The sequence below is a fragment of the Aedes aegypti genome, chromosome 2 (genome assembly GCF_002204515.2).
Source record: "Aedes aegypti strain LVP_AGWG chromosome 2, AaegL5.0 Primary Assembly, whole genome shotgun sequence".
In the NCBI taxonomy this organism is placed as follows: Eukaryota; Metazoa; Arthropoda; class Insecta; order Diptera; family Culicidae; genus Aedes; species Aedes aegypti.
Window position 1 is genome coordinate 429,075,047 of NC_035108.1, and position 27,789 is coordinate 429,102,835.

The 27,789-nt window shown below is 41.1% G+C and overlaps 6 protein-coding genes and 1 long non-coding RNA gene across 9 annotated transcripts; 4 read left to right on the plus strand and 3 right to left on the minus strand.

The window, feature by feature from the left end:
* Positions 1 to 62: 62 nt before the first annotated feature.
* Positions 63 to 710, minus strand: LOC5573913 (adult cuticle protein 1). The gene is made up of 2 exons (XM_001654899.2): positions 567 to 710; positions 63 to 504 (listed from the first exon to the last, which is right to left on the minus strand). Exons 1-2 carry the CDS (start codon positions 570 to 572, stop codon positions 142 to 144), a joined length of 369 nt encoding a protein of 122 aa, XP_001654949.1. The 5' UTR covers positions 573 to 710; the 3' UTR covers positions 63 to 141.
* LOC110677072 lies at positions 63 to 21,647 on the plus strand. Its single transcript, XR_002500932.1, has 2 exons — positions 63 to 168; positions 21,521 to 21,647. It is a non-coding gene; the product is annotated as an uncharacterized LOC110677072 (long non-coding RNA).
* Positions 1,157 to 1,791, plus strand: LOC5573914 (adult cuticle protein 1). Its single transcript, XM_001654900.2, has 2 exons — positions 1,157 to 1,293; positions 1,360 to 1,791. The coding sequence occupies exons 1-2, from the start codon at positions 1,288 to 1,290 to the stop codon at positions 1,705 to 1,707; spliced, it is 354 nt and encodes a 117-aa protein (XP_001654950.2). The 5' UTR covers positions 1,157 to 1,287; the 3' UTR covers positions 1,708 to 1,791.
* On the minus strand, positions 8,175 to 27,768 carry LOC5573915 (glycine-rich protein). 3 transcript variants are annotated; one of them, XM_021847671.1, is made up of 2 exons: positions 27,609 to 27,665; positions 8,175 to 8,588 (listed from the first exon to the last, which is right to left on the minus strand). In XM_021847671.1, the coding sequence occupies exons 1-2, from the start codon at positions 27,612 to 27,614 to the stop codon at positions 8,247 to 8,249; spliced, it is 348 nt and encodes a 115-aa protein (XP_021703363.1). In that variant the 5' UTR covers positions 27,615 to 27,665; the 3' UTR covers positions 8,175 to 8,246. The 3 variants fall into 3 exon arrangements, with proteins under 3 accessions (XP_021703363.1, XP_001654951.1, XP_001654955.1); XM_001654901.2 differs by lacking the exon at positions 27,609 to 27,665 and adding an exon at positions 8,673 to 8,806; XM_001654905.2 differs by lacking the exon at positions 8,175 to 8,588 and adding an exon at positions 27,101 to 27,525 and having other exon boundaries at positions 27,609 to 27,768.
* On the plus strand, positions 9,089 to 9,697 carry LOC5573916. Its single transcript, XM_001654902.2, has 2 exons — positions 9,089 to 9,219; positions 9,278 to 9,697. Exons 1-2 carry the CDS (start codon positions 9,214 to 9,216, stop codon positions 9,629 to 9,631), a joined length of 360 nt encoding a protein of 119 aa, XP_001654952.1. The 5' UTR covers positions 9,089 to 9,213; the 3' UTR covers positions 9,632 to 9,697.
* Positions 21,405 to 22,074, minus strand: LOC5573917 (adult cuticle protein 1). Its single transcript, XM_001654903.2, has 2 exons — positions 21,918 to 22,074; positions 21,405 to 21,856 (listed from the first exon to the last, which is right to left on the minus strand). The coding sequence occupies exons 1-2, from the start codon at positions 21,921 to 21,923 to the stop codon at positions 21,494 to 21,496; spliced, it is 369 nt and encodes a 122-aa protein (XP_001654953.1). The 5' UTR covers positions 21,924 to 22,074; the 3' UTR covers positions 21,405 to 21,493.
* Positions 22,944 to 23,540, plus strand: LOC5573918 (adult cuticle protein 1). Its single transcript, XM_001654904.2, has 2 exons — positions 22,944 to 23,065; positions 23,128 to 23,540. Exons 1-2 carry the CDS (start codon positions 23,060 to 23,062, stop codon positions 23,467 to 23,469), a joined length of 348 nt encoding a protein of 115 aa, XP_001654954.1. The 5' UTR covers positions 22,944 to 23,059; the 3' UTR covers positions 23,470 to 23,540.
* Positions 27,769 to 27,789: the final 21 nt, after the last annotated feature.

Consider the following 27,789-nt stretch of genomic DNA (forward strand, 5'->3'; position numbering starts at 1 on the left):
AGAATAGATTAAACGTCTTTTCGATTTAGGATCTGCATGTGTTAAAAAACAACAAAATAAAATCGGTTTTTAAAATTTCAGGTAATTTTAATTCACATCAGGTAATACATTCACTCGGCAAAATCTGGCGCAGCTCAGATTTTACAGGGTTCCCGCAGCCGGTTCCAAGTTCAGAGATTGCTGGGAAACGGCGTGTCCCGGAAGGGGAGCATCATGGACAGCTCCTCGGTTGGCAGCCAGATAGCGAGCTTCCTTCTGGGCAACGACCGCCACGGCTGGTTGGTAAGCGTAAGCGGTTGGATAAACGGCCGTTTGGGCGGCATAGCTGAGGGCTGGAGCATAGGCCGAGTAAGCCAGGGGAGTTCCCAGGTTCTGCTGAACGTAGGTGGCATGTGGAACGGAATAGGCTAGCGGGTTGACGGAGTAAGCGGAGTAAGCCAACGGAGCCCAGGATGCTTCAGTGGCGGCGAAGGCCAGGGCCATCATGACTACAGCTGCGATGCACTGCGAATAATCGATAGGATTTTGATTGGGATTACCTTCTATAGAGATAAGCACCGACTTACCTTCATGATTGTTGGTTTTGCTTTTGTTGAGAAAGACCTTAAGGCGTCTGAAAACTGATGTGGTATGATTCTGATACACGATAGACATTGCTTTTATAGTTACTCAAGTTCGTTCTTCACGAGAATGGCGAAAACTTCATTTACAAAAAGTTCTGGATCAAGAACTCGTTATTACTTTGGTGACCATCCACGCGATACGCGGTTATCAGACCATAAACTGAAGCTTAATTCGTTTACTCTTTCCACAGTACCTAACAGGAGTGAGTGTAAACTGAGAAACCTGTAATTGGGAGAGCTGCAATAAAACAGAGATCAGGATTGTTTGATCCATCTAGCCATTCAGCCGGATAAGTCTACTGACATTTTCGCATGCTGACGTTGGTACAACGATTAAATTGCAAAGATTGGGCGTTGCTTGAATTCAATTTTGGTTGTTCCTTCTGTGTATGATTCTTTGACGCGTGCCATGCGTTGTATTGTGATCTCATTGTCTATCTCTCCGATCGGATTTTTTTTTTAAGAACGAGTGTGTAAACGCGAACACGGCTAGTGACTATTTTTTATGTATATCCCGGGAGGTTGAATAATAGGATTTGTCTTTTTTTTCGCTTTTCGGGAACCTATTATAAATATACAAGATGGCTAGTTCTAGATTCAGTACAGATTCAGACGCTTCCAGCACCACATCCTAGAAGTTATTCGATTATCATAGAAAGCAATCATGAAGGTTGGTTGCTACACTGAACCACAAGGATATATATCATATATCATACAATATTTTTCACCTTTCTAGTGCATCGCAGCTGTAGTCATGATGGTTCTGATGACCGCCGAGGCATCCTGGGCTCCTCTAGCGTACTCCTATCCCCAACCTGCCTTGGTTCAGGACAACTCCTTCGTGCGTTATGTGGCTGCTCCTTGGAATTATGCTGCGGCCCCAGCAGTTTCATACGCCGCCTACAATTACAACTACCATCCAACGGCTTACGTCCAGGCGCCAGTTGCTCCAGTGGCCGTAGTTGCCCAGAAGGAAGCTCGCTATCTAGCCGTTAACCGAGGAGCTGTCCATGACGCTCCCCTTCCAGGACACACGGTTTCGCAGCAGTCTCTGAATCTGGCATCTGCTCCAGAAACGCTGTAAATTTTATTTGTAGAGGAGTTTTAAGAAGAATGTGGTACGGGTGTAAATAAATTGAATTTATTAAAATCTTGTATTTTTCTATCAGCTGTTAGTTGTTTCAGAAATCATATCTTTATTCAAAACATCGTTTCCATTCAAAAATGGATTATTTTTTATTGAATAATACGATGTATTTTCAAAAACATTTAAATTAAAGAAAAATTGGTTCGTGCAACAAGACCTGCAGATGTCGGTAGTTTTAAGCGTCAAACACAAAGGAATACGATGCGTGTACATCTGATTGTGTGAATTTGAAATAATCGTTGAACGAGAGGTCGATGAATTTTTTTTCACATTGATTTCTCCTGATCTGTGTTTAAATTATATTATTTTCATTGAAACAATCAATAGCTTGATATACAGATTGAAGATTTAAACTAACTGTAATCAGTAGGGTTTGGTTATCGGGGAGTTTGGTTATTTTGAATGTAATGTTTTTTGACAACGTATTTAATTTAAGAAAAAAAAAAGAGTTTAAAATTTTACACTACAAAAGCGCGATACCATGAATGTCTTGCTTAAATATATTTTTCTAATATTTCTACAATTAGAGTTATCTTTAAGCGCAACCATTTACAATAAAAATCATTGCCACTAATGTTGCATTAGGTCGGAATTTAATCAGCATAGCAAAACTTAACTGTTGGTGGAAGAACGATTGCTCCAAGTTACAGAATTATCAATCCAGAAAACCAAGTCCGAATATAACCAAATATGTGTAAACAGCTCAAAGTTTTCAATACGACCATTCAACTTTGTGTTTAGATTATTTTGGAATCTGATTGGTTTACTACTGTAGTTGGATGCTTATGCGTCCATTCGTCTATTGGGGAAAATCGAAGTCACTTTTTTCAACAAGATTTAGGATAAACAACTTATTTTCGTTCATTGTTCTAAAAATAAAATTTTATTAATGATCGACGCCTACAAAATTTTCAAATGGAACAGATATGCATTCACCAGCAACAAAATGCTTCAATAGCTTTATCAAGTTTTTTCCCCAGTAATAATTAATTAATTAATAATTTCTTCTCCGGGATTTCGTATGGTTTGACAATTGTAAAATATATCTAAATTCTGAACCAACTGAAAATTTAGATACTTCGTATGTAGCATCAATTTTTAAATACATGTATTCGATCGTTTGACAAATTTCTCACACAAAACCTTCATTTTTTTTCGGAAAAGGCTAGAAGATATAATTATATTTTACATAGTAAATCACAACTTCTTTTATTAAACCTTTTCGGGCTCCAAGACTCTGATAAATTTAAATATAAAAACCACTGATGCTCATAGTGTTAACACGAACAAAACTAAGTTGCTGCTATAGGTATGGTTGTAGGATAGAGTTGAATTTCAAAAATATACTTGGTAGGCCATATTTTCACAGGCGGTGGGGTGTTTATGCCCTTAAATCCGTATTCCCCCCTGGTTGCATCATTGACTGTAATTGAGCAACTCCATCTAAAATCATTACATTTTTTTCTTATTCAATATTGGTTATCATTAAAAAGGATTTGGGCCAAAAAACCTTAGCGGTAAACATGCGGCTATTCAGAAAGACCAAGTTGAGACTTGTGGATTCCAATCCCCCCCATTTGATAATATTTTCGTATTAGGAGTTTTGTCGACTTCCAAAGGCATAGACTATTGCAATACACACGAACACAAAATATCGCAGTTCACAACTGTGAAGAACCATACGCTAAGAAGCAGGTTTTGTCTTAATTGGGACAAAACACCAGAATGAAGATGCAAGGAAGGATACGAAGGGTCAAGTTGATGAATGTCCTGGACATACTTATATCACAGACACAGGGTCTTTTTCGACCCATTTCAAAATTCAAATCAATGTAACTTTTAAATGAAATAACCTAGCCATTTGAAATTTACTGACAATTGTTTTATAATGGGAATTTTTTTTAGCGGAAACAAAAATTTTGAACAGAGTTGGGAATGGTAATAGTAGTAGGCTTGAGATTTTGCGAAAATCACGTGGCTCTTCTAATACAGTAGTTCAAAATTGTGAATCTCATCAAGTAGCCTATGTTGGGTACATGAATTTTCTAAATCAGTAGTGTCATTGCAGGTTGTAAATGCGGGAAATGCAACAGAAAATAGAACACAGTAGTTTTGGGTTGCCCTTAGCAACGAGTGTTTTGCTATTTTCAAGGTATTTTGCCTACAGCAGTAATGGGCGTGTGTTTCACTGGCTCCGCTGGCTGTGATTTGCTGCGCTTGCCTACTGTAGTGTGAATTTCAGAACTTTTCCCAACTCTGGTTTTGAATGACCACTAGGGGAGCTTCCATTAAAAAAAAAGTTACAAATCAGTGTGATGACCAAATTTAGTTCTGTTAAGCTTAAATGAAAGGCACACATGTCTAGTTTCACAAACGCTCCTGAAGATCCGGATTTGGTCACTGTGGCCACCGGGAACCCGCTACATCTGAAAAAAGTCCCTTTAGAGACCCTTACTTTGACAACCTGTAGCTTTGTAACTAAACAAGTAATCTGAACCGACCTCATATTGTTGAATAGGTATTTACGTGGACTGTGAACAGGGACTCTCAAATCACTTAGCTATTCATACCCGGTTCCGGAAACCCGAGTTCTGTTTGATCCTTCGACCTTGACGCTTTCTACTGTGGGGGCGGGCGATGAGGGCAGGTTAAAACATGTCGCGCGTTGTTCGCGTAGCACGGTGGAATAGTATTGAATCGCGTTAGTAGTGCTTGATCCTTTGATCTTGCCCTTGCTCCTGTAGGGCGAGCGACGAACACTTGTACAGCGTTCAATGCTTTTCTCGAGTAATATCACGAATCCAGTTAGGCGCATTCATTTCAAACTAAATATTTATCGTTCACCAAAACGAATCCTTTCCCATATCGAAACTCCCAGTGTCTACTTGTGGAAGTGCAGAGGACTCCTCGGCTTCTATAAAGCAAGTAATACGTCAACAATTCCCTCCCATTCTTAAATTGACCTGCATTCGGACGCAGCCGGCACCGTTATTGTTTGTAATAATAATGAGAGCACCAGTACTAACACATTGAGGATGCTACTGATACCGAGTAGTGTCTGTTGGTTCTCTTTGTAAGTACAGTAACTAAGTTACTTAGTTGTTCTTGCAATGACGGAGTAGCATCTGCGGGCGGTCAATCATGCTCATGCTCATACCCGGTTCCGGAAACCCGGAACATCCGAAAAGTAAGCTTGCTCGTATTGTGGAACATTTCAGTTTTTTGTACCAAAACTAGGCATGCGACGGCTCAATCTTCATGATTTTGAATAGCTGTGGGTCTCCAGATCCGTTTCCGCGTGGACCATACTGGACCCAGTTTTTTTCAGGGAATGTGCGCCGGTAATTGTTTCCTTATTACAGAAAAATGTATGCAAAATGTCCATCATCCGAATAGTACCGATGTGAGTTTTATATACAAAACTGCGATGGAAACTTACTTTTCGGATGTTCAGGGTTTGCGGAACCAGGTACCGTAATCCGGGGTATCATTGATCAGCGGGGTAACATTGATCGGAATGACTCATCTAGTAATAAGTTGGTATCATCATTTATTGATGAAACATTTCCAAAGCATGAATGTTGCTTTTCTTTCTTATATTTATGAGCTATTAAAAATTAAGATTTTTGCAAAAATTGCGTTAACTTTATGCGTAAGTTTTTCAAGTTTGCGAAATAATAATTTCAACGGTTAAGGATGACACTACCGAAGATTCATGTCTCACAAAAGTTCTGCATGCGATATGAGCAAGGAAAATGCGGTTCTCACTAAAAATGGCATCGCCAAAAATGATTCCGCTGTCAAAAATTTTATAAGTATGTTCAATTAGGCAACATTAACGAATTACTGTAAAGAATGTAAAATTCCCTTAGGTAATTGCCTACCTTTAGGCGTATTCCGCTGATCGAGATGTTTTTAATTTTAAAATAACTCAAAAAGTAAATGAGACCATATTCGGCTTCAGGGGCCATGATTTATGTTAGTAACGACATTTTCAATATTCCCGAACATTGTTTACATGGATGATCAAAGTTACCCCAAATCAGCTAAATGAAAAAATCACATAAAACATTTTTGTAAACATGCTTAAATCATTCAAAAAACAAAATACAGTATATAGTCACGAGCTATGGGTGGCAGTACTTGTTTTAAAAATATAAAACTCACAACATTTACATTTCGGACTGAAATATTTAGGAAAAAATTCTAAAAACTGATCAATGTTACCCCGGATTACGGTATGAATAATTAAGTGATTTGAGAATCTCTATTCACAGTCCACGTGAATACCTATTCAACAATATGAGGACAGATTACTTGATAAGTTACTAAACTACAAATTGTCAAAGTAAGGGTCTCTAAAGGGAGATTTTCCAGATGCAGCAGGTTTCCGGTGGTCACAGTGACTAAATCCGGGATCTTCGGGAGGGTTTCTGAAACTAGACTTGTGTGCCTTTCATTTAAGCCCAATAGAACTAAATTCGGTCAACACACTGATTTTTGCAAGCTGTTTGAATTTTCGGGTCAAAAACGGCCCTAAGTCAAAATTTGTAGCTTTTTGTTAGGGAATAAGGAAGGTAAATACAGAAGATGAAGTCAATAAACACATATACGCCAAATTGTTATATCGGCACCTGTGCTACCTAATATTTCAACCAAAGTTATATGTATATAGGTAACCCCAAATATATATTCAATGCCGATACATTTTATGTAAAAATAATTTTCAAACTCACGAAAATGTTTTCTTTTGAATCAAAAAACTGTAAACATTGCTCAACTAGGATTGGCATGTCAATTACGGCTTAACCAGCCGACGGTGTTTTGAAAATACCTGAAGGTCGTGGACACAAAAGTCAATTTGGACAAATTGAGATGTAAGATTGTGAAAAATAATAGAATCGTTCTGGTGGGCTTCGATCCCACGACTCCCAATACGCTAGACTGGGCGCGTTAACCAACTACGCCACAGAACGGGTAACGATTCTGCAGCGCAATCGGCCAACCTGAAACCAAAGTCCGTCACGACCCCATTTTCTCCTTCACAACCCTTTGTAAACATTGGTCACCTGAAGTTTTTCCGAAATTTCTTAGGGGAACTCTGTACCTGATATAAAGTATTTTGGGAACAATTTGCTGACATTCAATTTATTAAAACATTACAAAAATCAGACAAAACAATATAAGAAAGTCAATAGCATCATTTCAAATAAATCTTTGTCTTCGAAACATTGCGAAACTACAAAACGACGTAATTTTAGGTCTTAAATTCTTCACGACTGGAAGTTTCTGGTACCATAATACGGGAACAAATTGATCACTATTTTACAACTTTTTATTGTGTTATCCTTCGGAATTCAAATATTGTCACAAATATTCGAATATTCAAATGTTCGACAAAATCAGTACTCCATTGATCTTTATCAGCTATGAAATCATATTTGATATGTGAAAAAAAGTTATAGTAACAAAAAATTTAAATGATACACTGGGGCGAAATTGATCACCATATCACAAAGCAGATTTTAGAATCAAAAATTTCCCTATCTTCTAAATTTGGGTCTCCTGAATCTGGAAATGATGACTAAATTCTTACAACTGGAGTATTTGATTAGTTTATTGCAAAATTAACTTTGTAAATCTGCATAATATTGCCTAAAATGTAGGCTATTTCCCTTAAAATAAGCATTTTTTCGAGATTAAACGGTTTATGATCAAAATACTATATTTGCTATGCTGTATGGTATCAAAAATAAGTTCAGAAGTTCATAACTAAGCATACACAACATTTTAAACACTCAAAGTTAACTTGTAGGCATAGCACCAGTGGATTGTTTAGCACAGACATTTCCAACATTTCTTACATCTTAAAAAACTATGAATATTTCTATGCAAAACTGACCCTAATAAAAATGATAAAGTTAAAAATCATCATTAGATATCTATAGACTAGAAAACATGGAATGTCTGTGGTGCCAATGAAAACTACAGCATCCTTAGAAATAAATAATCAAATTCGCCCCAGTGATAAGTGTACCCCCGTTTTACGGTACCAACCAGAAATATAAAGATTAATTACTCAAAAACACCAATTTACTTCAATTTCACCACAACAGACTCCAAAAATGCATTGTTTGTTCGAAAGCAAGTCGAATAAGGTGAAAATAGGTGGCAAGAAATAACAACGTATAAGACATGGCTAATCGGCGCTATTCCAGATAAATTAAAAAAAAATAGAAATTGTTAATATCACAATCAGGGAAGATAAAAAAAAAATTATAAAGTTTTTCAATAACCTGTCGTAAAATTTTGTACATATCGCAAAACATAAATGTGTTCAACTTCAGCATAAGTATGCCATCTACGGTATTGTTTCAAAGATCTCGTTAAAAAAACATATCGTCTTATATAGAAGTTGTCTAGAAATCCTTTATTTTTATTGTTGCCAAATTCCTTTCAATCAGTCTGCAGATAATTCAGTGCCAGTACTTGTTGTATCCCAGACCGTATCCGTTTCCGTAACCATAGCCTCCGTAATTCCATAGGCCATTGTCAACCACCTTAGCTCCAACGGCAGCAACCGGAGAAGAGTATCCATAAACTGGCCAGCTTCCATACACGTTCGGGTAGGCGTACTTTTCGTAGGCAACTTCTGGAACCACAGCGACCTTACCACCATACAATCCACCAAAGGCTGGCCAAACCGTGCTGGTCTTCAGAGGCCATGGGTTGGAATAGGCCACTATATCATGAGCGAAAGGAGCTGGGGATGCTTTGGCGCTGATGGCCAGAACCAGGGCAATGACGGCAAAGATGAGCTGAGAATATGGAATAATTGGTAATAATGAAAGTTTGAACAAGTTATGTCGGGAAAAACTTGGAGCATCTTGTTTCACACATACCTTCATTTCAATGCTTCTTTTGAAAAACTGTTGTTAACTTTGAATCCAGTTGATGCAGACTGATTTTGAAAAGAGTAACGTTACGATTTTATACTGCACCCAGTTTGATATGTTATATGTACCGAACCAATTCAAAGTCAATCATCAATCAAAAGGCAAAGGATGAACACATAACAGTCCGCCCAATTTAACAGCTTTTGACCTATTAATATTTTTGAAGGCCATTTCGTTTTTATACGCAGTCGAGCGTAGCACATTGAAACAAATAGTGCAAAAATTATCGCACACCTTTTGCTGTGATCACACTTTGTGATTTGTATTTACTGTATGTATCTAGTACATAGCTAGTTTCCCTGAAGTAGAATGGGAAAGGCGAATTCAACGTTCATGTTCTGACATGTAAACTTAAAGGATTAGCAATGACCGATTGCAATGTCCACTAATAGTGTTCCTATAAAATGTAATCAAAACGTAGATCCTACATCAGTCACCTAAGAACATTTGCAGAATTTAGTTCTTTCAAACCTACAGTTGATTAACAATGAAGGTAGTTATGTGATTTTGTATCTGTTAAAACTGTTCTAATTGAACCGAATTGTTTTCAGCTTTTCATTGCCGTCATTTCCCTGGCTCTAGCCATCTGCGCCGAAGCATCCCCTGCTCCGTACGCCCATGATGTGGTGGCCTACTCCAACCCGTGGCCGCTGAAGACCAGCTCGGTTTGGCCAGCTTATGGTGGACTGTATGGCGGTAAGGTCGCTGTGGTTCCGGAAGTTGCCTACGAAAAGTACGTCTACCCGAATGTGTACGGAAACTGGCCTGTCTACGGAAAGAACTGGGGATACTCTTCTCCGGTTGTTACCGTCGGTGCCAAGGTGGTTGACAACGGCCTGTGGAAATATGGAGGATATGGTTATGGAAACGGATATGGTCTGGGATACAACAAGTACTGGCACTAACTTGACTGTTAACTGATTGGAAGAAATTTGGCAATAATAAAAACGGAAAATTCTTGAAGAACCTAATATTTGTCATATTGTTTATTTTCATTTAATTTACAAATTAACATGGAATATCTATTCTTACTCGCATGTTACTATATACACTAATTACTAATACTATTTTAAAACGGTCTTCGGCAAAGTTGTAGCTAGTGAATATATCTCATATTATCAACGTAGATCTAATCCCCAAGAGCACATAGGCAACCACTATGACCGATTGAATGAATTGCTAGCTTTTCCCATAGTAATTGCCATATAAACTTTGAAGGGCTTGTGCAGTCTCAATTTTCATCCGAATGAGCTAAAATTTTGGAAGGACACCCAGAATTTGTCCTTGATCGAATGAGCGGTGTGGAGCAAAAACGATTTTTTAAACCACTCTAATATACATTCATGTATCCTATTAGACGCTGCCACTTACTTTACGCCTACCGCAATTTCTTAGCTACTGTCCTATAGATTCTGATGAAAATTAGCTCATACCAGTAAAGCGGTTCACAAAATCGTTTTTGCATCACACCGCTCATTCGACTCTAGATCAAATTCTGAGTGTTCTCCCAAAATTTGAGCTCATTTGGATGAAAAATGAGACCGCACAAGTCCTCCAAAGTTTGTATAGGCATTACTTTGAGAAAAGCAAACAATCCATTCAATCGGTAATAGTGGTCGTGTATGTGCTCTTGAAGGTTAGAACTGCATTGATATTGATAGATACATTCGTCAACTACAACTTTGCCCAAGACCGTATTCAAATCGGACGCCTCAGTACTTAGTAGCGTAGCTCCAACCCTCAAGAGCACATGGGTATACACTATGACTGATTGAATGAATTGTTTACATTTCCCATAGTAATATCCACACAAACTTCAAGGAGCTTGTACAATTTCAGTTTTCTTCCAAATGAGCTCAAATTTCGGGAGAACGTTCAAAATTCGAATCGAATGAGTGGTGTGAAGCAAAACCAATGTTTGAATCACCTTAATACCCAGTCACATAAAAAAATTCAGTTTCGTCCCTTTAGCAAATGCTGAGAAATTTTCATGGGAGAAAATTGAGTAGCAGCATCTAATTGGAGACCTGACTGTAGGTGTTGTTTGACAAATCAATCGTTTGTATTGTAAAGTCCTCAGAATTAAAACTCTTGTGAAATTGCTTCCGAATTTCCTCAAGGGTTTTGGAGGATTTGGGTAAAAAAAACATCAGTGATTTCATTGCAAGACTTTTGGATCAGAGTAAAATCTTTTGAAAAATCTAGAAGAGATCCCTTTTTTTATTATCATTTATTCAGCAGGCTCAAGCACTATTAGGCATTACGGAGCTGGACTCTATTGATTTATTCTACAAAATCATATTTGCTTCTTATTATCTAGGTTTGGGGAACCGTAGAACTTGCGGTTTGGTCGAAGTTAAGAAGTACAATAATTTTTGAAAGGGATGGGAATTTTGGGTTTACTCGTTGATCTTCAACAGCAGAACAGTACAAGCGAAACAAAAACGTCGATTTGCTTCAAAATCTTGTAAACAAGTAACATGTAGTCAAAGTCCAGTCTACCCAGCACATCTCTAATGTCTTCCTCGTCTGGTTTTCCTCGGGCCCTGAGCGATATACATAGATTTGATCTGGCAATTCCGTATTCGGGACAGTACCAGACAACATGGTTGATGTCTTGGTAACCAGCTCCACAACCACATCGATTATTATCTGCGAGCCCTATTCGATAGAGATGCGAGCCTAACGAGTAGTGGTTGGACATCAGCCCCCAGCAAACCAGGGATCATATAACGATGTAAATTTTATATTGTATAAATGTGCAGTTTACATTGGAATTGGATATAATGCAAAATTGAATTGAATGAAATTGTATATGGAGTCAGTAATTCGATCCGATTCGAATTTGCATCTAAACAAATTCTAACTTCATAAAACAAAATATGTAACTTCAATTTGCTATTCCCTTGCGATTTCTTCTTCACTTTATTTGCTTCTATTATAATCTTGAATGTAAGATTAGATATGAGATCATCTGATGTAAAGATGAAATCATACAGGAGAAGAGTACACATCGCTGGATGCATTTCAGAAACCAAGCATAAACCGAATACGAGAGGTACTCATGAATATATTTACGTACGGATAATAAAACATCATAGTTTTACACACTCAATGATATCAGTTTATATAAGCATTTCTCTTTAATTTAATCAATAATCACTTCACTTTGAGGTAGTTGCACTAAATGAGCGTCTGGAGTCACAAATCAGACCGTATTTGTACCTCAGTCTTACGGTGCTGTTTCAGCGGTATACCTACGTTTATTCATTGAAAATCACTCAGGAAAAGATGCTTCATCATTTTACTGGTTAATTAAAACACTTATTGTAATCTTGATAATCGATGATCACAAATTTGCAGCCTGTTTCACGAATGTTTATTTATGTGTCTTTGCAATGTTTGTAAAAATTAAATTATACAAAGTGCAACACACTGTCATACACGTTAGTCATATTAAACGCCAAATCAATTTGTCTGAAGTTGTATTGGCTATAATGAATTTCATAAAATATTTGTAAGGTAAAAAGGTGTAATACGACTCCCTAATGAAAAAGTGCTCTATTACAATACCGAATGCATTACTTCAATAGTTTTTGCTTTGTGTCTGTGCGTTGTTTATTTAGTTGGCCAAGCTCTGCATGCAGCTCTCTTTTGTCAAGTAGCTTCTTAAAAGGATACGTTTAAACAAGATTATTTTTGTGAATGGTCCAAATCTTGATGTTTCAAAACAACCCGTGCAAGATTCCCCACCCGTAGAAAAAAGGTGCACAGCGTTGTAGAAATGTTTCTAAATAGGATTCCACCACCTGCTAAGTTTAAAAGAATCAATTAGCAGTAAGTCTTCCGGTAAAAGTTTTTTGTAATAAGTACAATAATAAAAGCATGAACTTCATTTCAAATGAGGTTTACTTATCGGACGCAAGACTTTAATTCAAAAAACATGATTTTTGTTATTTTTGGAATTCGTTGTCTTTTGACTGTTAACTTCTCAAAGAACACATCTGTACATATGTAATCATATATACGTGTGAAAAGCCTCAAACCCGTGTAAATGAAGTTGTGGCATATTACACCGAATAACCCTATATAGCCAAATTTGCTTTTATCGAATAAACGATTTCTGTTATGTTCACCAAATTTTTGGCTGGGTAATAACTATAATTGCTAATGTATCATTATCAAATGAGAAACCAATTACTCATTTGAAAGCATGTGAAAGCTGTTTAATCTTTGAAGCTAATTGATTTGTTTACACAATGTATCGATGACAAATTCATTTGAGCATGAGTGGCAGTGGCTGTATAGATGAGGTAGAAGGTACCTTCAGATAAGTTATATTGTGGGATTTATATTTGTCATTTTTCTGTGTCATTTAACAGTGACTGAACGGAACAGAGGTAGCCAATATGATTAACGATCTGAAGATCATTGCGTGGAGGCTTGAACCTACTTGTTTTACCTTTTTTTATATTTCGTTTGTTTGTTAAAACAAAGTTATATAAAGTGCAAAATACTATTATGTACGAAATTATAGAAAGCACCAAACGAAGTCATCTCAAATTGTATTTCCTACACTGCATTTTTTTGAATGTACGTATATGGCCTCCACATATGTCCACATAGAGGGAATCTGTGCATTTTATACAATCATTTATTTCCGAATAAGCGTTCACTTTACTGAGTTGAATCTCAGTTATGTGAATTAATTTGTTGGCTGGGCCGACACATTATCTTGACAAAGTCGCGACTCATGTTCATCCCTTGAAACCACGACCTGCGGGAGAATGGAATGTAACCACCTGCCCAAATCCCCTTCATCCCTTTTTTGTTGCCAACTGAGCAAGGTCTGCTGACGAGCAATTGTGAAAAATTCTTTAAAGACGATTTGTCGATCATAAATATCACCTTCCATAGCGCCCACCTTGGCGAGTACGTCCGCTTTCTCATTGTTAAGAATAAGCATGATTATGAACCACCCTAAGGTAAAACATTTATCTATTATTGTACATGTCTCTCTTATCACCTATCCGTCTGATAGTGTGAGCGAAACCATCTCTTTCGTATTCTCTATCGGGTCCTGAGCGTATTGTATAACTTGTATAGAATAGCCAGTCCAGTCAGTCGAATAAAAATCGCCAAACGAAGAACATCATTTCTCCTCGCTAACCAAACCCTAATTCTCTTATCCGATACCGAGCCAATCTAGTCACATCCCCTACATAGTAAAAGTGGTCCTTCGAACCGGATCGATTGGCCTCGGTATATTCGTAGTTTTCGGTTCACTGGTAGAAAAAGTTTTGTGTTGCTCTTACTGCGGACGTTATCGGTGGTGATCGTATCGTGCCTTTCGAGCGCGCCGTGGATGCCAAACGTGCGAAGTGATAGTGATAAGTGTCCATACGAACGTTCTTGATACAAACGGAACGCAAAAAGAACGATAATTGTGCAAAAAGTGGTAACCGCTTCGATCGGAAAATAGAAGCTCAAAAAGTGCACCCGCAACCAAGTGAGTGTGACGCCAAAACGTGGTTTGAGTCGACCGCGTGCTCAGCAGATAGCGTGGCTTGGGTCCGCACAATAGCATCGAAGATAATAGCCGTAGCAACAAAGGCCGATCCCCGCCGGCCGGTCGCCGCACCTTCCGCCGATTGAAGAGGTAAGCGAGTAGAAGCATGCGACTAACCCTTTTCGCAAATTGATTATCATCGTATTGGACAGAGCAGAATTAGAGCATTTTTTCGAGATTTGAGTGCAGTGGTATTGCGAACCATATTAACACGAGGTGGTGGTTAAATATTTCGCGTGAGCGAATAAAGCTGTTGGTGGTTTGAGAACTGCATATTTCTACAACTATCTGCGACACAGATTGCGATATTTTTGCACAATTTCGAACGCTTTCTTTTGTTCTTTTGAAGTGGAACAATGGCTCCGGACTTGCGAGCATTGACAAAGCAAGAACGTTTTTGCTTCGATACGTTGAACAACGTGGCTAAATTTATTGATGGCTATGATGAAGCGCGGGATAGGGGTCGGATCGCGGGTTGGATGGATCGTTTGGAGGGAATTTTCGAAAACTTTTTGAAGATTCGTCTTGAAATAGACTTGCTGCAGGATGAAGATTCACCTACGGCGGAAGAGGAAGATAAGATCAGTCGAGCCTCACGTGATCAATTCGAAAAGATCTACGTGCATGTGAAGGGTTTCCTCGTCAATGCGGAACGAAATGCGAAAGCGATACCATCCACCAGTGCGGGCGAAGGTTTCAGTGGTTCGATTCCCAATCGCACGAACCAAATGGCTCGGATTAAGCTTCCTGAAGTCAAGCTTCCGTCTTTCGATGGCTCAGTCACGGAGTGGCTGACCTTTAGAGACACGTTCAAGAGTCTCATTGATTCTAATCCGAATCTTTCTGACGTGGACAAATTTTCCTATCTTGTCGCATCACTGACAAAGGAAGCTAAGCGGGTGGTCGAATCTATCGACATCACAGATTCCAACTATGCTGTCGCTTGGCAGTCTTTGACAAAGCGTTTCGATAACAAAAAGTTAGTGGTGAAAACATACTTAGATTCGCTTCTTTCCGTGGAACCTTTGAAGCGGGAATGTTATGAATCCCTCTCTTGTCTTATCGACGACTTCGAACGTAACCTCCAGATGATTGAGAAGATGAATATCGACACCAAGGGTTGGAGTGTCTTACTTGCTCACATCGTGTGTTCTCGACTCGACACAGCAACGCTGAAACAATGGGAGAATCATCACAAATCGACAGACGTTCCCAAATATGAGCAGCTGATTGATTTTCTTCGTTCCCATTGCATGGTGCTTCAGTCAATCGCGCCTGGGAAACCGCGCGCCTCTGATTCTCCCCGATCTGATCCAACTAGAGTGCAAAAGTTCAAGGTCAGCAGCGTGCACTCCATAGTCAGTTCTTCCTCGAAACCATGCTGTTTTTGTAGCCAGTCTGCCCACTCTCCGTTCAAATGCGATGCGTTCCGCAAGCTTTCCGTGTCTGAACGATACGATTTGGTGAAGAAAAGGTCTCTCTGCATAAATTGCCTGTCCGCTGATCATCAAGTGCGAAACTGTTCATCTGGTGCCTGTCGTGTCTGTAGTCAAAAGCATCACACGATGCTCCATCAACAAGCTCCCAATCGCAATCCTCCCGAACCACAGGTTTCCAAACCGAATCTAAGCCAACCCACCACAAATCAGACTCAATCTCAGATCGCTCCAACTGTATCCTCAAACGCAAATCAGACTTCCTCGCAAACAACCCTCGCTGCCGATCCTACGCCTTCCACAAATTCGCTCAGCCATTGCTCTACCTCCTTGGTTGCCAACGTCCGCCGAATCCCATCAACTGTGTTGCTGCAGACGGCGCTCGTGAAGGTCCTCGATTCTGCGAAGAACATCATCTGGGCTAGAGCTTTGCTTGATCCTGCATCGCAGCTGAACATCATCTCCGAAAGTTTGGCTCAACGATTGCAGGTGCATAAGGTCAAGGAAAATCACAGCGTCGGTGGTATTGGACAATCCTCTACCACTTCCACCCATTTCATCGTGGTCCACATCCAGTCTCATTGTTGCAGTTACCGTACTCCATTGAAGTTTCACGTGTTAAAGGCTGTCACACGGGAACTTCCTTCGAACAACATTGACGTTGCTGATTGGAATTGGCCTACGGAAGTTATACTGGCTGATCCCAAATTCCACCAACCCGCAGCAATAGACATGATTATTGGAGTGGATGCTTACTATGATTTGCTTCTCGATGGTCTCATCCGTCTTGGCCCCGGCAGACCGGTGCTGCAAAATACCTTGCTCGGTTGGGTTGTTTCCGGTAGGGTCGGAAATAGTCGACCAGATCCAGAAAGTGTTAGCGTCGTTCACGTTTGCAGTACGCTGAGTCTCGATGAACAGCTGTCCAGATTTTGGGAGCTGGAATCTTGTCAGTCCTCCAGCACCATGTCGGTAGAAGAATCGACTTGCGAGGCTCACTTCGTAGCTACCACCAGGAGAACTGACTCCGGTCGGTTCGTAGTCGAACTTCCAAGGAAATTGTCCATCCTATCACTGATGGGAGATTCGTATGAAATTGCAAAACGCCGCTTCCTCTCCGTTGAACGCCGTTTGCAAGCAAAACCCCGACTGAAGGCTGCTTACTCCGCTTTCATCGAGGAGTACCAATCGTTAGGGCATATGAAGGAAGTAATAGATGTCAGTCAACCCACACCATATCGCCCATATTATTTGCCACATCATTGCATAGAGCGTCCCGATAGCGTCACCACCAAACTTCGCGTGGTGTTCGACGCGTCCTGCGTCACGGACACCAGCATTTCTTTGAACAACGCCCTAATGGTGGGTCCAGTAGTGCAAGGCGACCTATTCTCGCTGATTCTGCGATGGCGAACTCATCGGTACGTTATTATTGCGGACATTGAAAAAATGTATCGCCAGATCCAGATACATCCCTCGGATCAATGTCTTCAACGAATTCTTTGGAGAGAAGATCCGTCAGAGCCAATCCGCATTTTTGAGCTCTCGACGGTGACTTATGGCACCTCCTCGGCGCCATACCTAGCCACCCGATGTCTGCAAGAACTGTCCAAACTGGGTCGCCCTTCCTACCCCCTTGCTGCGGAAGTCGTTGGAGAAGACTTCTATATGGACGATCTTATGACTGGAAGCAACGACATCGAATCTGGCAAGCAGTTATGTACACAACTTCAGCAGCTGCTGGACTCTGCTGGGTTTCCGCTACGCAAATGGTCGTTCAACTCCCCGGAGATGTTTTCCCATATTCCCGAAACACTGCGAAATGAACGGACCGTTTTGGGACTTGATACCGGTGCTTCTATCAAAACGCTTGGTTTGAAATGGGAACCAGCATCCGATAGTTTTGGTTTCCACGTTCCAAAATGGAAACAGGACATCTGTGTATCCAAGCGGCAGGTTGTTTCGGATTCTTCAAGCCTGTTTGATCCTCTAGGCTTCATAGGACCGGTGATAGTAGTTGCCAAAATGTTCGTACAGGAACTCTGGCGAAGCAAACGTTCCTGGGACGAGCCTCTTGAAGACGAACTCCAACAAAACTGGCTGCAGTTTCGATGCGAACTTGCAGTTATCGAGACGATCAACGTTCCTCGTTGGGTTGTTCCAAGCATCGATCCGACTGTCATCGAATTACACGGTTTTCTCCTGGCCGCCGAGTATAAGGAAGCTCTCAGTGTTCTAGTTCGTGTATCCCAGCAAGAGTCGTTGAAAGAAGATATTCAAGCCATAGCCGCTAATGGAGAGGTTAAACCTAACTCGAAATTAAAAACCCTTGCACCGATTCTGGAGGATGGAATCCTGAAGGTCGGGGGTCGTCTACGCAACGCATCAGTCCCCGAAACACGCAAACACCCAATGATCTTGTCTTCACACCACCCTTTCACGAAGATGATGGTTGTCTACTATCATCAGAAGCTTCTTCACGCTGGCCCGCAACTAATGATCGCCAACTTGCGGGAACAGTTTTGGCCACTAAGAGTACGCAACTTGGCGCGCAAGGTGGTGCAAGATTGCATTAGATGCTACCGCTGCAAACCCACGGTCCAGGAGCAACTAATGGGGGATCTCCCCACCGAACGGGTGACTCCCACCTACCCGTTTCTGAAAACCAGCGCTGACCTTTGCGGACCATTATTCTACCGCCATTATGGTCGTAAGTCCCCTCCGGTAAAATGCTACGTCGCCATTTTCGTGTGTCTAGTCACCAAGGCGGTACATATCGAATTAATGGCGGATCTAACAACGGACGCCTTCATCTCGGCCCTGAAACGGTTCATTGCCCGACGCTCCAAACCGGCCGTTATCGAATGTGACAACGCGAAAAACTTTCAAGGCGCATCCCGTGCGTTAGCTGAGCTTTTAACACAATTCAAATCGCAGCAGCATCAACATTCCGTCAGTTCCTTTTGTGTGGCAGAAGGAATTGATTTCAAGTTTATACCGCCCCGCTCGCCAAACTTCGGAGGCCTCTGGAAGGCCGCCGTTAAGTCGTTTAAAAAGCACCTAAAAGCTACCATCGGAACTACCGTTCTCATCAAGGACGATCTTGAAACCCTGCTCGTCCAGATTGAGAGTTGTCTGAACTCCAGGCCTCTCACGCAGCTGACCACTGATCCCGAGGACCTGGAGGTACTTACACCGGGTCATTTTTTGGTCCACCGTCCTTTGGTTGCTACCGCTGAACCTTCGTATGAACAAGTGCCCCAGAACCGACTTAGTCGCTATCAGTCTACGCAAGAATTTGTTCGACGAATTTGGAAGCGCTGGAGTACGGATTATTTGTCCGGACTGCACCCGCGCACCAAATGGACCCGCCAGCGCGACAATATTTCTGTTGGAACCCTAGTACTCGTGAAGGATGAAAAATTACCACCCCTCCGGTGGTGCCTCGGTCGTGTGACACGACTCTACCATGGTGACGACGGGAACGTCCGCGTCGTCTCAGTTAAGAGAAAAGACGGAGAATTCAACCGTTCAATAAGCAAGGTCTGCGTTCTTCCCGTTCAACAGTCAGCGACCGCTGAAGATGATGAAGTTCTCGCCAACAAGTAACGTTGCTCAATCCCAACAGCGTTTAGGCGCTTTCTTGTCTGTACCATTCGTTTCTTAAACGTAAACTAATGCTTTCTGTCGTTTCATGCTGCGTAACTGTGCCCTTTCGTCGAGATTCACCGCTTGGCTGTGTGGTCATCCGATCACATTGGACGTTGTTGTCGAATCCAGACAACGACATCGATGAACTGGCCCTCAAATCCCATAGTCAACAAGCGAACACTCACCAGGACCACAGAACGGAATCCCGGATAACTTCCGGTGCAACAAATTATGCTCGAAGGTTCAACGAAGTCGAAAATGAATCGATCGACCAACCAGAATATCAAACCCAATGAATTAGTATAGATTAGTAGAGTTGACCGCCCCGTTCAAATTTGAATTTGTAGTAGATAAGAAGTATTGAAAACCATACACTTTTCAACGGAGGCCGGCTATGTTAAGAATAAGCATGATTATGAACCACCCTAAGGTAAAACATTTATCTATTATTGTACATGTCTCTCTTATCACCTATCCGTCTGATAGTGTGAGCGAAACCATCTCTTTCGTATTCTCTATCGGGTCCTGAGCGTATTGTATAACTTGTATAGAATAGCCAGTCCAGTCAGTCGAATAAAAATCGCCAAACGAAGAACATCATTTCTCCTCGCTAACCAAACCCTAATTCTCTTATCCGATACCGAGCCAATCTAGTCACATCCCCTACACTCATTGCCCGGAATCGAGCAATGCGAGGGGACCCAAACCAAGGTGATGGTATGATTCGACAAAGCACTCAATTTAGATCGTATTTCACTGAGGAAATACGGTGAGTGCTTTACCGACCTCATTGAACGTATAGCCTATGGAGCTATGGAGTATATGGAGCTGAGACTATCGGTAAAAATGAAATATCGATCAAAGGGAAGAGAGGCAATTCGCTCTAATGCATAGTGCATAGCCGCTAATTCTGCGACGTATACTGAACAAGGATTCTGAAGTTTGTGGGCGGCGCTATGAAATTCGTTGTATACACCAAATCCAGTGGAATCATTTGTTTTTTGACCCGTCAGTATAAAACGTTCTGTCACTGCTGACCTGGTCGATCTGATAAAGGAAGAACTCATGCTAATACCTCTAAACTCATTGTATGAGTCGAGTTCATACAGCCTAACGCGATTCGAAGACAGCAATACTGGATACGCTCAAGCTTCAGAATGTGTGTCTTCGCGGCGGATTGGAAACAAAAGCTACAGTATTCAAGGACCGGTATAACATTATCAGATCGTCCGGGTGGGCTCCCCACCATGTTCCGGTCAGAGTACGCATGAAGTTGATTCGTTGTTGGCATTTCTGATACAGATACTGAATGTGCTTTCCCCTTTTGGAGTCGAACCAGACCCAAGATACATATGTGAAAGACCCTGAGTTAGTTCCTTACCCATGATTTGAAGCCCCAACTGTGCTGGGACATGCTTGTTAGAAAAGACAACCGACTCAGTTTTCTCCGGAGAGAATCCGATACCAATCTTTAAGGGCCAAGTAGAAAAATTGTCTAGAATATCTTGCAGTGGTCTTTGCAAATCATCCGCCCCATACTAATATTCTTTAGTTTTGCATTCGTTTTGCTTAACTGATTAACAGAAATTTTGATATTTCGTTTAGTATGTGGTGGGTTACGCACTATCAAAGTTACCCGCATTATCAAAGATACCCCGTTTTACGGTATATTAATTTGGCGCAACAGATTTTACATTCATGCTTATCCACTACCCTACTAGAAAGAGATCTCCAAGTGCACTCTAAACTAACCACCTCAGGTAATTGGATTACGAACCATTGGATCACGAATGCGACTATTTACTGCGTGTGACAACAGTGCAGTTAATGTAACGAAATGCTATTGCCTTAAGTGGATTTCTAAGGTCATCACAAACCAACACTAGCAATAGAACAGCCATCAGCAACAACGGAAACAAATCCTGAGAATGCAGGATTCAGGCGATTAAACGAGTTCTACAAAGGCAAGATATATGGAAATTCGATCAGACACACAATTTTAGCAACAAATCAAAACACCAATTCCGGTTAAACTTGTCATTCATTTCAAAAACACATACAACATCAGATAACACAAAACCCAATCCTTAAAATCCAGCGCAGCTCAGATTTTACAGGGTTCCCGCAGCCGGTTCCAGGTTCAGAGATTGCTGGGAAACGGCGTGTCCCGGAAGGGGAGCATCATGGACAGCTCCTCGGTTGGCAGCCAGGTAGCGAGCTTCCTTCTGGGCAACAACGGCGACGGTTGGTTGATAAGCGTAAGCGGTTGGATAAACGGCCGTTTGGGCGGCATAGCTGAGGGCTGGAGCATAGGCCGAGTAGGCCAGAGGAGTTCCCAGGTTCTGTTGAACGTAGGTGGCATGTGGAACGGAATAGGCTAGCGGGTTGACGGAGTAAGCGGAGTAAGCCAACGGAGCCCAGGATGCTTCAGTGGCGGCGAAGGCCAGGGCCATCATGACTACAGCTGCGATGCACTGTGAAAGATGATAAGGTTTTTCATACGATTTCAATTGTCTATGATTACCAACGACTTACCTTCATGATTGTTGGTTTTGCTTCTGTTGAAAAAGACCTTAAAGCGTCTGAAAACTGATGTGGTATGATTCTGATACACGATACACTTTGCTTTTATAGTTCCGCAAGTTCGTTCTTCACGAGAATGGCGAAAACTTCATTTACAAAAAGTTCTGTATCAAGAACTCGTTATTACTTTGGTGACCATCCACGCGATACGCGGTTATCAGACCATAAACTAAAGCTCAATTCGTTTACTCTTTCCTGAGTACATAACAGAAGTGAGTGCAAATCGAGAAACCTGTAACTGGGAGAGCTGCAATAAAACAAAGATCAGGATTGATCCATTCAGCCGGATAAGTCCACTGACATTTTCGCATGATGACGTAGGTACAACGATTAAATTACGAAGATTGGGCGTTGCTTGAATTCAATTTTGGTTGTTCCTTCTGTGTATGATTTCTCGACGCGTCCCGAGGAGGAAAGAATTACTCGCCAATAACTTATGCATACCATATTTTGGTATCATACTATAATTAGGTATTGTTCAGTTGTCAATACCTCATTTTGGTATTATAATGGTATTTAGAAAAAAATTTTAAAACAATTAAACATACTTCATTTTGGTATTCGACAGCTATTGAGGACTGCTGGAGGTATTGAACTAGTATTGAAAAATTTCATTTTTATATGAAAATCCATCAAGTATTATTTAGGTACTACAATACCTGATCTAAGTATCAGCTTGGTATTTGTAGAATATGCAGAAGGTATTATTTGAGGTATTTTACCTCTTATGCAGGGCTCATTTATACCTCATTCAGGTTGTAAGTATTGGAAATTATCTGGTATGGAATACCTCAATTTGGTATTCAGTAGTTATTTTCTTCTGCTCGGGGTGCCATGCGTTCGTTGTATTGTGATCTCGTTCTTTCCAATTCGCAAAAATATTTAGAACGACTGTGCGAACACGAACCCGACATGTAGCTATTTTCAATGGATATCCCCGAAGGAAAAATAGTTGGATTCATTTTGCTCTTGAATATTTTGCTTTTCGAGAACCTATTATAAATATACAAGATGGTTAGTTCTAGATTCAGTACAGATTCAGACGCTTCCAGCACCACATCTTAGAAACTTTTCGATTATCATAGAAAGCAATCATGAAGGTTAGTTGATATGTTTAACCACAAGCACAAATTCAAAAACACAATATTCTTTACCCTTCCAGTGCATCGCAGCTGTAGTCATGATGGTTCTGATGACCGCCGAGGCATCCTGGGCTCCCCTGGCATACTCTTATCCTCAAGCTGCCTTGGTTCAGGACAACTCCTTCGTGCGTTATGTGGCTGCTCCGTGGGATTATGGTACAGCCCCAGCAGCAGTTTCATACGCCGCTTACAATTACAACTATCATCCAACAGCTTACGTCCAGGCGCCAGTGGCCGTGGTTGCCCAAAAGGAAGCTCGCTATCTGGCCGTTAACCGAGGAGCTGTTCATGATGCTCCCCTTCCAGGGCATACAGTTTCGCAGCAATCGCTGAATCTGGCCCCTGCTCCAGGCACGCTGTAAATTTTGGTTGTTTAGAAGTTTTAAGCAAAAAATAGTAAAGGTGTAAATAAATTGAATTTATGTAAAACAAATGTTTGTTTTTTTTTTCTAACGCTCTTGTTAGTACATACCAATCCAGATTTGTTTTTTTTTTTTAAATCTAAAAGGAAAACTTACCAACAGTATCGTTTCCATTCAATGTATGAGAAATTTTATAACAAAAGTTTGATGTTGTAGTATTGGGATGGAATTATGCTTACCAAAAATAATGAGACGAATTATACAGTATCAGTTTCGTAGCCAAGGGGGGATTTGCGGGGTCAAAACCCCTCCCAGAGCAAAAACAAATCATAAGAATTGCCAAATGTATTTTTCAATTTCAATACCATAATACATAAACACCTGAGCAGCAAGTGTTTTAATAGTTATGTTCATCTAATTTTTGGCTTCTAATAGGGTCCTATTTTTTTGACACTTTTGATCATGTTTGACGTTCACTGGGGTTGTTCCTATCTAACATATCGGAAGGGACACGGAAAACAAAATACACCCAAAACTTGAGTTTATAGCGTGGCAAAATCTCACAAATCAGGATACAATGTTTTTTTGGCCGTCAATCAACGAAAAGCATTTAAAAATTGAGTAAACATGTGTTTGTGGTCTAAACTACAACACGCAAATAAAACTGTTCCAGAAAATGCGAACATCCATGCACGAATTCCAGAACAAGCTGATTTTTGCTTTACGAATATACACCATGAACTAAAATCACGGAACCCAGAACTATGTTCCGCAAAACATTCGTAACGCCTGCAAAACTGATCACTGGTACAAGAAAAAATCGTGAATCCATGATTTTTGTTCCGCTTATTGTGAACACTGTTCTTGAAAACTGGAACACTATTCATGATGGTGTTTCGCAAATCAAAATCGAGGATTTCAATCACGAAATTTAATGACAAGGATGCCCATTATGGCCCACCTTCTGTAGATGAATAATTCTGGAGTTTTTTTTTTCAAACATAGCTTAATCTGAATGTGCGGAAGTTAATTTATTTAGTCTCTATGGCATGGATAAATCTGTGAACTGTGTAATCCGGAGGCAGAAGGCAAGGCAACAAAAATTCAGTGCTGTTGAAGGTAATCGAAATCATTCCTCCGGAGGGATATCACAATTTACAGCAGCGCACTCGGCAACTATTGAACACTATAAACACCATTCTTGCAGCAAACTTTTAGAAACAACTGATAGTTTAGTAATTTATTAAAAAAATGGTCACATACTTCAATAGACAATGCGCTAAAAGCGAAAATATATTTGCAGATTCACATCCGGAGCTCCATTGTTGACTACCGTATTTATGTTTTTTGCGCATGCGTTATTAGTTTTGACAGTACGCGTGAACGAAGTTCTCATTATCAGGAACCAAATCACGAATTTGATTTTAAGGGTGCTCGATATTGTGATTTCAGAATCATGGTTTTGGAAGCGTTACGAAACAAGTATATCAGTGGTGCAGGCAAGAACTGTGTTCTTGGATGGGTGATTTCGTTCACGATAGCGAAACGCAATGAATCATGCTTGTAGAAACTAAATCACGAGATGGAACTGGCAATGCGTTCCGTTTACCATGACTTTTTGTTCACGAATATTGGAACGGATTATTTTGCGTGAAGGTATTTAGGTACAGGGCTTTAGGATTATATTTTGGGACCCCCGAAAGGTAGATAACGAAATTTCCTCGCTTTTCTGCTAAATATGCAGTAGGTTTCGATTTGGAAGTTTGTCAAACATACAAGCAGATATGTATGCATATTGGAACCGCTGAAACAGCTGATTAATGCAACATCCGATGCTTCAAAACTTTGATTCGGCTCAGAATTCACCCACAGAGAGCACGTGAAATCCTAGAGAAGCAATTCGTCAGTTTTTGACAAAAACAAATGAAAATGCTGAGATCTGGTGGTTTCGTTAGGCGCCATCCACAAATTACGTAACGCTCTAGGGAGAGGGGGAGTAGTCTCAAGCGTTACGACTCATACAAAGCTCAAAATCACAAACATTCCACTACAAGCTGAAAAATACTTCCATATCTGCAATGCTGGTTTGCCTTCGGTCAACTGCTTATCATAATTGCTATGCTTTTTTCTGTAACTTAATGCGCTGAAAGCTCATTCTTTTCGTTGAAAAACGAATAGCACAGGCAAAGAGTGATTGAACTCTAATGTGTTTGCATTTAAACTTTCGAACAAACTACGAAGGATGTAGATTTATTCAATGTCAGAAAATTGTAATCGCGTTAGGCCACTCGGATTTCAAAAGTAAAAATTTAGTATATGGTTTACAATAAATAAGCTTGATAAAACCTCGCCAACGATAATTCGCCAATTCACTCGATTCATGGCCACTTCTCTGCATCCTCGACTGCGACCCACGCTCTCCAGATCCTGGTGCACCTGGTCAATCCACTTAACTCGCTGCGCCCAGCGCCTTCTCGTTCCAACCGGATTCGTACCGAACACCATCTTTACTAGGTTGTTGTCCGGCATTCTTGCAACATGCCCTGCCCAGCGTATCCTTCCAGCTTTAGCTACCTTCACGATACTGGGTTCGCCGTTGAGTTGAGCGAGCTCATGGTTCATCCTTCGCCGCCACACACCGTTCTCCTGCACACCGACGAAGATCGTCCATAGCACTCGGCGTTCGGAAACCCCAAGAGCTTGCAAGTCCTCCTCGAGCATAGTCCACGTCTCTTGCCCATAGAGGACTACCGGCCTTATGAGCGTTTTGTACATCGTGCATTTGGTGCGGGGGTGAATCTTTCTTGACCGCAGATTCTTCTGGAGGCCATAGAAGGCACGACTTCCGCTGATGATGCGCCTTCGTATTTCCCGACTAACGTTGTTGTCAGCAGTCAACAAGGATCCGAGGTAGACGAACTCGTCCACCACCTCGAATGTATCCCCATCTATCGTGACACTGTTTCCTAGGCAGGCCCTCTCGCACTCAGTTCCGCCTACCAGCATGTACTTTGTTTTCGATGCATTCACCATTAGCCCGACTCTTGTTGCTTCGCGTTCAAGGCGGGTGAACAAATCTGCCACCGTTTCAAATTTTCTCCCTATAATATCCATGTCGTCCGCGAAGCAAACAAATTATTCGGATCTCGTGAAAATCGTGCCTCGACTGTTAAATCCGGCTCTCCGCATGACACCTTCAAGCGCAATATTGAACAACAGGCACGAAAGTCCATCGCCCTGTTGTAGTCCCCGCCAGTTTTGTACACCGTCCATCGTTGCTCTAATCAATCTTGTGAGATTCCCGGGAAAGCTGTTCTCGTCTATGATCTTCCAGCATATACACTGCATTATGATTTCCCTTGTTTTTTTTGTTTGCTAAGCCGTGTGGGTAGAGTTCGCGGCTACAAAGCAAAGCCATGCTGAAGGTGTCTGGGTTCGATTCCCGATTGGTCCAGGATCTTTTCGTTATGGAAATTTCCTTGACTTCTCTGGGCATAGAGTAACTTTGGCAAAGAAAGCTCTCAGTTAAAAACTTTGGAAGTGCTCATAAGAACACTATCCCAGTGGGTACGCAATGTCAAAAAGAGAAGAATGTGGGCTTCACATGAAAATATGAAGTAGAACTATTGGATTTTTTGTAGGTAAGTTAGTAATGCTCCATTTTATTATTTCCAAATTCCGTTCAATCAGTCAACAGTCAATTCAGTGCCAGTACTTGTTGTATCCCAGACCGGATCCGTGTCCATATCCATATCCTCCGTAATTCCACAGGCTGTTGTCAACCAGCTTGGCTCCGACAGCAACAACCGGAGAAGAGTATCCCCAGTTCTTTCCGTAGACTGGCCAGCTTCCATACACATTCGGGTAGGCGTACTTTCCGTAGGCAACTTCTGGAACTACAGCGACCTTACCACCATACAATCCACCGTAGGCTGGCCAAACAGAGCTGGTCTTCAGCGGCCATGGGTTGGAGTAAGCCACCACATCATGGGCGTAAGGAGCTGGGGAAGCGTTGGCGGTGATGGCCAGGGCCAGGGCAATGACGGCGATGATGAGCTGAGAATACAGAATCGTTTGTCATAATCAAAGTACGAACAAGTTATGTTAGGAAATTATTGAAGCATTTGTGTTAAGCTTACCTTCATTTCAATGCTTCTTTGGGCAAATTGTTGTGAACTTTAAAATCACTTGATGCAGACTGATTCTGATATGAGAATCGATACGATTTTATACTGCAACCAGTTTGGATTTATATATGTGCTAAACCAATTCAAAGTCAATCATCAATCAAAAGGAAAAGGATGAGCACCTAACAAGCCA